This window comes from Oryzias melastigma, linkage group LG20 (assembly GCF_002922805.2).
Source record: "Oryzias melastigma strain HK-1 linkage group LG20, ASM292280v2, whole genome shotgun sequence".
In the NCBI taxonomy this organism is placed as follows: Eukaryota; Metazoa; Chordata; class Actinopteri; order Beloniformes; family Adrianichthyidae; genus Oryzias; species Oryzias melastigma.
In genome coordinates, this window is record NC_050531.1 from 21,314,495 (window position 1) to 21,326,864 (window position 12,370).

Sequence of the window (12,370 nt, forward strand, 5' to 3'; positions counted from 1 at the left end):
TCATTTTGTTCACATTTAGTACTAAAGTGAGCCATTTTCACTATTTACTATATATATATATATATATATATATATATATATATATATATATATGTCAGTTTTATAAAACTTAACTGCAATTAAGTAAATAAAAAAATAAAAAAATACAAACTAGTAACATATTATTGGGCTGTATAATATTCAATATGAAATATTCTACGTAAGAATTCATTTTCAAGCTTGTTTTTACCTTTTTATATGCTTATGCTGAACTCCTTATTTCTAGATTTTGATGCATTTAATCAGATTTCTTGTTAATTAAAACAACTTGCTACCTGACAGAGAATTTTACTACTTTCTAAACTTTTACTGCTGTTCTTCTTCAGACGAGTCATCTTTTCTTTTATTTTTTTAGCTTAAAAAACTAGTCTAGACAAGTCTTCTTTTCTTACTTTTAGAGTATTCATTCCCACAGTTCCATCATCCACAAACACGGTTTATTCATTTCATGTTTCATGGATTGCTGGTCTGTTTTAAAAAGAACCAACAGAATTTACTAAAGTTTAAACTGATATTTGTGCAATGAAGTGAATCTTGCAATAGTCAGCATCAAAACTTTGATAGTTAAGTTGTGCTTCAGAAATGTTGTGCTTTACTTTTACCTTTTCCCCACCGTTTGCTGTGTGTTTGTGAGCATCAGGGGGGCTGAGTTGTGTGGGTGGAGGAGGCAGCAGGGCAGTTGCCATGGTAATAGAGTATTTGAACTTCAGCTGTGGAGTGACAGCATCCTCCCTGGAGGACGGTGGCTTTGAGGCTTGTAATTGGGCAAAGCCTCCTCTGAGGAGCAGCACAGAAACAACGCAGGACTTCTGAAAGTGCTCCGTCTCCCTCAGAGGTCGAATGAGATGCTGGTTGAGAGGAGGCGTGCAGACGGTTTGTGAAGCGGAGCGAGGATTTAAGATCGCAATACAGTAAACATTCAGCTGTGCAGACACAAAGGAATGGAAAGGTCTAAAAAAAGAAGAAGTGCTAGGAAAATAAATGTAACTTATTTTTTGTTTGATTTGATTTTGATTTAATTCAATGTAATTATTTGGATTTGATTAAATTGAATTTAAAATGGGGAAAAAAACTTTAGAGGGTTTTATTTTAGATTCTTATTTGGTTATTTTAGTTATTAGGCTATTTTATGTTGGTTATTTTTGAAAGAAAAGACAGAAGTAGTTACTGAAGCACTTTATGTGATTTTAATGATGACAAAAGACGTAATGGAGACAATTATGAGGTTTTGGTAACAGAACTTCATGATTCAAGTTTCTCCTGCTCGTTTTAGTTCAATTTCTGCTTCTCATTTAGAAGCACCACAGGGTTCAGATGCACATAAATAAAAGCCAAACCTGTGAGGTAAACAGCATTAAACATGCAGACCATAATGTCTGTTTCTATGAGAAAATCCCCCCAGGGGCCAAAAACACAAGCAATGAGAAATACCAAACGACGGAAAATCAATTTCCTCAGACAGTTTAACAGAATGACTTTTAAAACAAAGTAGATGAAGAGGATCTGTGCTTAGATTGTGTTTTCCTGGAAAATAAAGGTTTATGAAGACATTTTAACCCACAGAAGAGCAGAGTGTGAAGGTTTCTGATTATTGTTGAATTAACTTATATTTTCACCTTAAAACAGTTTACTGTGACCTGTTTATCATCAGAAACTTTATAACTAATATGTGGAATTAACACAATGGACCCAAAACACAAACAGGCAAAATTTGATTTTTTTTTTCCCTTTTTCACTGTTAAAATCCTAAAATTCATAAATTTTTGCTTTTTTAAAATGATAAGGTACCTTAACCCAACAGATGTCACCATTGACACTTAAATAACAAACACTCTTTGACGTCCTGTAACTCTTCAACCATTTATGAAACGTGTCAAAGTCAAGGCCCCGGGGCCGAATGCGGCCCTACGGGTAATTCTATCCGGCCCTCCAGAACATTTTATTTTATTGTTATTAATGGCCCGATGTTATCATGATCTCATTTCTAACTCGTAAAATTTTGACAAAATATATATTTATGGAGAGTAAAATATTGAAAGTTATTTAAGGTTTAAGTTGATTTATTCTGAAACAATATTCCTGCCTTTTTATTATTCATTATTATGTTATAAGTTATAGTTTTTAAGTTTTAAAAATTGGCATTCAGCTAGTTTTTTGGAATATTTTGGTATTTACTAAGATTTTTTTTGACTGTTTTGGAGTTTAGCTAGTACTTCAGCTACATGCTAGCTGTTTTGGCTAATTTAGGCTTTTTAAAAGATTTTCAGGCTATTTTGACTAGCTAATATTTTGGCTGACTATCAGCTTCAGTCATGGCCAGAAGTTTTGAGAATGACAAAACTATTAATTTTTCCAAACTCTGCAGTTTCATGGAAATGTATAAATACTCCAGAAGGAGTGATCCACTCAACTGCAATTATTTTCCTGGTCCCTATTAATTTCAGCATCTTCCGCTATCAGCACAAGCATCTTTAGAGGCCAAATTCAGCGTACAGCATTCACACTAGTATTATCATGGGTAATGCTATATATCTAGTTCATAACCATGTTAAAAAGTTATTTTTATTTTTTTGAAAAATGTAGTTTTATAGTGCTCAATAAATTTCTCCTGTTCGGCCCGTGACCTAAGTTGTGTTTTGGATTTTGGCTGCTTGTGAGATCGAGTTCGACACCCCTGATCAATGCGATCAACAGAATCTGATAAAGGGAAAAGTGGTGTTCCATATCAGACTTGCATCCAAAACTATTTCCTTTACATGTTATCTACACTTGTATTGAAAAATGTACTTGTTACATTGCTATACAAGTTAAAGTCTTATTTGTCCTGACCACTAAAATGCACCGTCTTTGTTCACAGATGTATAGCAGACTGTATAAACTATTACAGTATTTGTATTTCTGTTTATTTTTTTTTTTACAGGTAAAACTGATTCTGCAAATATGTGAGAAAACCTAAGAGCCATTCACTGTTAATTTGAACTTGCAAATATTTTTTTCTCAAGTTTTAAAAAAAATATTCAGAGAATCCAGAGATGTGGGTAAAAAAACAACACAGGGAGGCCTGCTCTCTTTTTCTATGAAGACATCTTTATTATACTATTATACTTCGTTTGCCGCACAGTAACACTTATAGAACCGAACAACTTCCTTCTCTTCTTCTTCTACATATCCCTCTGCCAAACCGTCACCACGGCAACCTTATATAAATAAAATGTACTTTACAGAGAAAAATAAATCTCATCTTACACTACGTTCCCACTGCCCTTGACAACGCACGCTCAAGCGACCCCTTCCAATGAAAAGTTGATGTAAACGAGCTCAAGTCTGTAATTCAGGTTCTTGTGTTGATACGCACTATTGTTTTTGGGGCTCTGTGTACACAAAAAGACCCAGCTCCCTGCTCGTCCAAATACCTGGGGTGTCGATGAAAGGTTAAAGTGTTTGCATTCTCTCCATCTTTGGTGCCGTTCTTGTCAGCATCTGTGTTCAAGGATGCAGGAATGTGACCACCGTCCTGCCCTGAGGAACACCCGTCTCATCCTCACCACAAAGCGGACACATCACCTCCGCCATCAAGTCTGTGTGTCACAGCTCCGCTCGTCTCACCGTTCTCTCCAAACACGATACACGTCTCAAATCTCTCAAGTGTCTGAAATCTTTTCATCTGGCCTTGCTTATCCCATAAAATCCGCCATGAATTTTTGATGATTCACTTTGTACCCAAAGAGATAAAAGGCTGATTTCATTCTTTTTGCCTGCAGGCTCTGTCAGCGTTCACTTATTCCCAGAAACAAATATGCATCCAGTCAGAGATGATTAGGTATCTGGTTTATCACGAGAAAAAAACAACTCATCAAGATTGAAAGCTCCTATTTAAAAAAAGCAAAAAACAAAAATACAATCAAGTGCCCGTCTTTAGATGACCAGAAATGCCATTTTAAACTTGGTCATGTGATTCGGACCCTTTGGAGAATCCGTCGACTCCTGGATGTTAAATAAAGGCTTGCACTCCACTGACACGGAGCTCTCAAAGAGAAAGGAGAGCTGAAGGAGGTGATGAAAGAGAATCACGGATTAGCATGGTCAAGCTAAAGGCTATCAGAGTGTCTCTGAGCCGTCTGGTGTTCCTGTCAATGCAGCTGGACACACGATCCCAAGTTTAATGTCAGGACTGCAGAACAGCTCAAGCAGTAATGCAAGAAGAAAACTGATATCAATATCAGGAGATGGATAACACAAATAGTGACCAACAATCTTTCCTACAAAACAATGCATTATGGGAAACGGTGTCCTGGCAGCTCTTGCAGTTCGACGTGATGCTGACCAGAAATGAGTGGAGCTAAATGAAGGAAATCTGTTTGGTAACTCTCTCTGAAAAGTAGTGAATGGCTGATGTAAAGATGAACTAGAACTAAAAACAATTTTGGTTTTGTGTGTTATTGTTGCCTTTATAAGTTAATTTTAACTTCAATTTTATTTATTTCTCTGGGACAGTGCACATTGAATTAACCCAGCAGCTTTTTATCATCTGTTGTCCGTGGACAGATGTTAAGAATTCTTATAAAAATACATAAAGTAACGTTCAAACTAAGGAGGAGAGGCACATTGAAATTCAGCCGAATATTTAGGACAACACTGACTCCCTGTTCGCGTTCAGTTTCACTGACCAAAATTTTAGAAACATTTGCTAAAAGAGTAGTTTTTGATAATTCCACAAGTTATTTGATTGCAGTATTTGCTGTAAAGGGAAAGAGTCTATCAACTAAGGCTGGGTAGAGAAAATATCAGTTAATCGATTTGAATTGATTTAAGCTTAATAGATCAATAATCGATTCACAAAAGAAATAAATTAGCTAACAAGCTAAAGTCCGCTAGCTTGATGCAAATGTTAAATACAATTTCCCATAGGACGGCTAATGCTAATGTTCGGTTGACCAGAAAAATACATAGCTGACTAAATGAACATCTTTATTTACTCAAAGGCATTCATTTTTCAAACTCTTTTAAGGAAATATTTATTTAAAGTAACTATTTGTGGTCTAAAACTTAGTTTTTTTCTCTCATACTGTTGTCTTCTTCTTAAATAAAGTGTACTTCAACGGCAAGATCGCCACCTAGTGGCCAAACTGAAACGTCCTCCAGGAGGAGTAGAACAATGTTTACAATAAAATAAGATAAGGAAGTCCTTTATTTGTCCCACGGTGGGGAAATTCCAGATGTTTCCAATGTTCCAGTTCCACTGTTAATGATCTGAAGATTTTTGTTAGAGTTTGTACTCTAAAGAATCCATGTAACACTGTATGATATTAACAATCTCATCATTTTACTAATTACAATATGTGAACTGTATCAGATTAATATAAATAGTTTCAAATTAAATAATATATTTTTAATATATTTCTAAACAAATGTGTATACATTTATAAACTTGAAACTGAATTGAATTGAAGAATCTGAAAAAAATCGGAATCGATTTGATTCTGGAAATTATAACCGATACCCGCCCTACTATCAACTGTGTATATTTTTGTTTCAGTATTAGCAAAATAAATTCTTTTTTAACTAATCGATTCACTTCAGCCACAAAGGTTCAGATCAACAGTTCTATTTGTTTGTGTTTGTTAAAGTCTGCTCCATCTCCACAGTCTGATGGGTCTAACTTACTATAGTGTGATGGTTATATTAGTCCACAGCTTTGCACGAGCTCAAGACCCACTCCAATGAAACACATGTTTTTAACATGTTCTTGAAGCATTTGTCTGATGATGGAGGACATTAAAGGTGTATTTCTGAGTAATTCCTCATTTATTTTGCCACAAATGGTCCCGCCTGAATCAGAGCAGCATAAAGGGGAGGAGCAGCGACAGACGGACAGCCGTCAGCATCATTCAGAAACTGGTTCCAGACCATTTTCAGGCCTGCGTAACAGTTTGTACAACAATAACTGGCAGTGCATTTTAGTGATGGACCTCGGGGCCGTAACATTTCCCTCTGCTCGTGGAGCTTTGAGAGGATCTGTAGCTGCTGAGACTGATTTGCACTGAAGAAAAAGACTGTCAGGGTGCGAGCAGGAATGAGGAGGTGCTGGATGTACTGAGAATGGCAGTGTTTTCACACTCCGTTTCTCACTGATGAACTGGCACATCACAGAGTTTGAGAGCTTTTAGTCCAACCGACATCAATTGATGGGATACCGACTTAAAAAAAAGCATCTCATTGGAAGTACCTAGTATGTTTGCGTTTTGTTTAGACTTAAAACTGACTTAGGCAGAGATGATTTTTTTTAAACCGAAGATCGTATGAATAAATGACATTTTTTATGATAGCAATTAATTTTTTGAGTCTTGAAAAATTGTGCATGAACATTTGTTTACTGAGGGCTCTACAGCCTTTATGTACGCCTGTACGCCTGGAACAGACTTGTCCATTTTTAATCCTTAGACATACACTACATTACCAAAAATATTAGTTCATCTATCCAAATAATCAGAATCAGGCGTCCTAATCACCTGGCCACAGGTGTATAAAATCCAGCTCTCAGGTATGCAGACTGTTTTTACAAATATTTGTGAAAGAATGGGGATCTTCCAGTTCCAGGTCACGAGCAGACGTGTGTCTCCAGCTCTCCTCAACTCCACGGCTTTTAAAGTCTTCTAAAGTTGCTCATAAGTGACTTTAATCACCGAGCTACTGCAAAACAGCAACTGCAACGAGGAGAGTTGGAGATGGCGCCGAAGAAAAACTTTGAAGCCGATTTGATGGCTCGCTGATATCCAAGGAAAACTTTCCACTGCTTTTCTGAATGAGGCTAAGCTAACAGCTCTGATGGACCCTGAAGCTAAGCTATCGCTACTGTTGCAACTCGTGGAAGATTTCCGTCAAGAAAAGGCACGTAACGAACAACGGGATAATCTGGACAAATTATTTTTTTAATGAGAATATTTTAAAAAATTTTTAGCATTAACAAATGAAATGGAGTCTTACTTATTACTTTTTGTATTATTACAACAATTCTTTGATGAATACAATCTTTTCAAACAAGAATATTTAGATTATGTTACTGATTAATATAAATGATTTGTCTGTGGATGTTTTTACATTTGATTACATCAATGATATTAATGATCATTTATGACGTGAATCTGTTATTGTAGAGTATAAATATTTGATATTAAGTCCTGAACCGGATATTGATAATTCATGTAGAGAAAATGGTATGTTCGAGTCGGGGTGATTTTATAAGTTCGCTTCCTCCCACTCCCTTTCAAGTGATCTAGATGTAATTCAAGGTGATGCGTTTTTTTTCCATGTATTATTCCTGATTGCTTGAAATAAACCATTTCATTCATTCATTCATTCATTCATTCAATGTTCCGCTCTCAGGAGATCAGAGAATTCCAGCGTTGAACTGTCACAGAATTCCACCTGAGCAACAAATCCAGCCCTGAAATTTCCTAAATATTCCACAGTTGACTGACAGTTGACTCAGCCACCAAGTGGTCGGCCACATAAACTGACAGAGAGTGGTCAGTGGATGCTGTAGTGCAAATACTTTCTGGACAGTCAGTTGCTGCAGAGCTCCAACCTTCATGTGACCATCAGATCAGCATAAGTACAGTACACACAATCTTCATGTAATGGGCTTCCATGGCCGAGCAGCTGCATCACCAAGTGCAATGTAAAGTGTGGATACAGTGGTGTAAAGCCCGCCGTCACTGGACTCTAGAGCAGAGGAGATGTCTTCTCTGGAGGGTCTTCTTCTTCTTTTCCTTTCGTCTTTTCCCTTCAGGGGTCGCCACAGCGAATCAGTTTCCTCCATCTAAGCCTGTCTTCAGCATCCTCCACTCTAACACCAGCCACCTTCATGTCTTCATTCACTGCATCCATAAACCTCCTCTTTGGTCTTCCTCTAGACCTCTTTCCTGCAGCTCTAGACTCAGCATCCTTCTACCAATATATTCACTGTCTCTCCTCTGAACATGTCCAAACCATCTCAGTCTGGCCTCTCTGACTTTATCTCCAAAACCTCTAACATGTGCTGTCCCTCTGATGTATTCATTCCTGATCCTATCCATCCTGGTCACTCCCAAAGAGAACCTCAGCATCTTCATCTCTGCTACCTCCAGCTCTGCTTCCTGTCTTTTCTTCAGTCCCACTGTTTCTAGTCCAAACAACATGGCTGGTCTCACCACAGTCTTGTACACCTTTCCTTTCATTTGTGCTGAAACTCTTCTGTCACACATCACACCTGACACTTTTCTCCACCCATTCCAACCTGCTTGCACTCTCCTCTTCACTTCTTTTCCACACTCTCCATTACTCTGTACTGTTGACCCTAAATACTTAAACTCCTCCACCTTCTTTATCTCTTCTCCCTGTAACCTCACTCTTCCACTCTGGTTCCTCTCATTCACACACATGTACTCTGTCTTACTGCGGCTAACCTTCATTCCTCTCCTTTCCAGGGCAAACCTCCACCTCTCTAACTCCACCTCCACCTGTTCCCTGCTCTCACTACAAATCACAATATCATCTGCAAACATCATAGTCCATGGTGATTCCTGTCTAACCTCATCCGTCAGTCTGTCCATCACCATTGCAAACAGGAAGGGGCTCAGAGCTGATCCCTGATGTAATCCCACCTCCACCTTGAACTCCTCTGTCACCCCTACAGCACACCTCACCACTGTCTTACAGCCCTCATACATGTCCTGCACTGCTCGGACATACTTCTCTGTCACTCCAGACTTCCTCATACAATACCATAGTTCCTCTCTGGGCACTCTGTCATAAGCTTTCTCCAGATCTACAAAGACACAGTGGAGCTCTCTCTGACCTTCTCTGTACTTCTCTATCAACATCCTCAAAGCAAATGTTGCATCTGTAGTGCTCTTTCTTGGCATGAAACCATACTGCTGCTCACAAATGTTCACTTCTGCTCTTAGTCTGGCTTCCACTACTCTTTCCCACACCTTCATTGTATGGCTCATCAGCTTTATTCCTCTGTAGTTACCTGGAGGGTGGAATCATGATTTTCCATCTGGAAATCTGATGGGCCGTCTGGGTTTGGAGGTCGCAGGAGAACAGGACATTTCAGACTGCATTGGTGGAGGAGGAATGATGGTGTGGGCTTGTTTTTCAGGCCCCCTAGTTCCAGTGAAGGGAACTTTCTATAATTCAGGATACCAAAACATTTTTGACAATTCCGTGCTCTTGTGGGAACAGTTTAGAGTGGACCCTTCGTCTTCCAACATGACTGAGCACCAGAGCACAAAACAAGGTCCATAAAGACTTGGAGGACAGAGTCTGGTGTGGATGAACTGGACAGAGTCCTGACCTGAACGCCATAGAACACCTTTGGGATGAATTAGAGCAGAGACTGAGAGTTCTCCACCAACATCAGTGTGTGACCTGACCAATGGGCTTTTGGAAGAATGGGTCAAAAGTTCCTAAGAACACTCCTCAACCTCGTGGTTCCCAGAAGAGTTGAAGCTGTAATAGCAGAAAAGGTGGACCCACATCATATTGAACTCTTTGGGTTAGCAGTTCATATGTGAGTCAAGGTAGGTGAGCCATTACCTTTAATCATATGGTGTATATCTATAGTGACTATAAGGCATTAATTCATGCGATTTCAGAGATATTCTTTTATTTTGGAAACTACTTCTCCAGATGTATCTCTTTTGTGTGCAAGACAAAATACAAATCATGTGAATTCTTAAACAGCCTAATCAATTTTCAAATATTTCCATGAACCAATTAAGACGCACTAACCCTTGTGTCATCCTACTGACGTTGGAAGTGGGGTCATCTGGACCCCACATGACAGAGCGCTGAACTTTTATCTTACAGTGATTTTTGTTTTTCATTGGTGTCCGTGGCAGACATGAAATCCTGTCCACCTTCATCCACGTTTGTCATGGGATGGACAACATATAAGGATGGGGTCACCTGGACCCCATAAGATAGCACAAGGGATAAATGTATTTTTGTCTTTCCATATAGATGCAGAAATGCCGCTTTTTACTAACACGCAGCAGACCACAATCACACAAATCTTCAATCAATCCATTGATTTTCTGAACCGGCTGAATCCCTTTTGGGGGTCACGGGTTGCTGGAGCCTATCCCAGCTACTATTGGGTGAGCATCAGTGGCATAGGCTAAATTTTGAAATGTTTTATAAAACAATGATAAAAAAAACGATTACTTTAAAGATGACTGTAAATTCACATAAGTACAAGCGTAAATAACAGGAAGTAGTTTAGTAATCGTCCCAACATATTTAAGCTGATTACTTGAGGTGTTAAAGGTTTCTTTTAAAACAAGTTTGTCCTTAAATGAGCCTGGAATCATTGCACCTCAAAGACTGCACATTCCGCTCCACCCACCCAAACAGCAGCAGTTGAAGGCAGAAAGTCATGTTCAAAAGCATCACGTATAATCTCTGCAGACTCTAAACAGGCTGGTTGTTCTGAGTGCCATCTTTGTGAAGGAAGAGGGAGGGGGGTGGGGGGGTCATCATGTGACGTCTCCTTTCAGAAATGATGCTCCGTAGCGGTTCTGATGAGTCACAAGACCTGCGCCAAAGTGGAAAAACGCAGCAACGGCGCAAACAGACAAATTGGATTTAAAAATAAAAGTCAGCTGAATAATTGCGTAACGAGGGGGGGCACCAACACGTGAAACTTCCACCATGCGGATGGAAAAGTTTGGTGCATGCCAAAGAAAAACGCGTCTGCACTTACTTTGACTGTCAAATTTCCTGATGATTGTGTCCAAGAAGGTGTTCTGCGGGGCCACGTGGCCCCTCCGGACCGGCATGATGCCCCCTCTGGACTCTACAAGATGATTTCTTTAACTTTCAGAGGAATAAATTGGAGATTTTCCAGCTGAGTGCGCACTCCACGCTCCACTGTTCGATGCCAGTAATCCAGAAAGGTCCTGAAGTTTCCCGGAGCGTCTCCTTGGAGGAGGTCTAGAAGATGGAGAGGAGAGTTTCCTAAAAGAGGCGCGCCGTGCGCAAAGACGGGAGCTGCGTCCAGCGTTCAAGTTCCAGGCTGGCAGAGAAGGTTCCGTTTCCACAGCCCTCACGCGCTCTGGAGCTCCGTGGATCTGTCATCGTCAGCCACAGCCTGCTGCTGAAAGGCAGTCCGTGCGCGTAGACCTGGATCTGTAGTCACGGCTGCGCCGTTTTTATCCTCATTCTACGCGTAAATGTCAGCCAAACGCGGCTGCGCGCAACAGAACCCGCGTGGATGTCCTGGATGGGTGTTTTTGGAGCTCTGTGCGTGTCTCCCCGCCTCCTTTCTGCCGGATGACTTCAGCTCCTCCAGCGTCTCACTGCGCCTCCTTTAACCCTTTCTCCTCACGTGATGATCAGGAGAGCGCGCGCTCTCACCTGTTCTGATCCAAAGGTGAACGATAGCGCCAAAACCCAAATATTAAACAGTTTTTAGGCTTAGGCAGTGGGTTTGAGTCCTCAGTCGATCAGGTGGAAAACAGGTGACGCCCTCGGGATGAGACGCGTCACGGATGGGAGCGACAGGAAAAGCAGGAAGCGCTTTTATTGAAGGCGCGCGCACACCTGTCCGAGATGAACGAGCGGAGCTGCAGGTGTTCCAATCTGACCTTCTGCTCCACGGAAAACACTCACTTTTTCTTTTTTCCCACGCACGCCTCCTCTGCGCGTTTCCTTTGTGCGGCTCTTCTCTTTTACAAAAGACGCGCAAAAGCGGCTGCAGCTGCGCAGGCGGTGCAGCTGCAGCCGATCTCAGCTGCGCCGTCTGCGTTTACAGAAAAACACAAAAGAGGAAAACAAAAGGGAGAAGTGATGCTGCTTGATGGTGTCTGGAGGGAGGATGGGGATTCACCTCTCTGGCTGCTCAGCTACGTCATTCCACCGGGGTTCCCCCTTCCGTCATGCTCAACAGTGATGCCTTCAGGACGGTCGGAAATTAGGCTTCCGCCGGAGTGTAGCCCGATCATAAGGCGCAAATGATCATCTTTAAATATCATTTGGAGATGAATCTAGCAGCTTTAGAATATTGATACATTTATGGTTGAAAGAAGTTTTGGAGAAGGTTTAAAATGTCTTTAAAAAACTGAGTTTCCCAGATGGGATGTGATGAGGCCGTGGACTGAGCTGAGCTTCAGACAGCTGATTTAATGAAGATGAAAATTGTTTGAGGGGGTGATGCTAGAGTTGTGAAGGAAAGGGTATTAGTGAGAATAACAGCAAAACTCTTAACATGCCTATCAGAAAATTTTAGCTTTTGGGAAATTTTGGTCACAAATAAAACAACATTTTTTTCTTCTGCTCCTGGTTCACA

General features: G+C 40.3%; 1 protein-coding gene across 1 annotated transcript in view; it reads right to left on the bottom strand.

Annotated features, from left to right (window-relative positions):
• kcnh2b (potassium voltage-gated channel, subfamily H (eag-related), member 2b) overlaps positions 1-11,906 on the bottom strand; it is a 258,122-nt gene extending 246,216 nt beyond the window's left edge. Inside the window, exon 1 of the mRNA XM_036217494.1 lies at positions 10,787-11,906. Coding sequence (XP_036073387.1) covers positions 10,787-10,862 — 76 coding nt within the window. The 5' untranslated portion in view covers positions 10,863-11,906. The remainder of the gene's footprint in view (positions 1-10,786) is intronic.
• Positions 11,907-12,370: the final 464 nt, after the last annotated feature.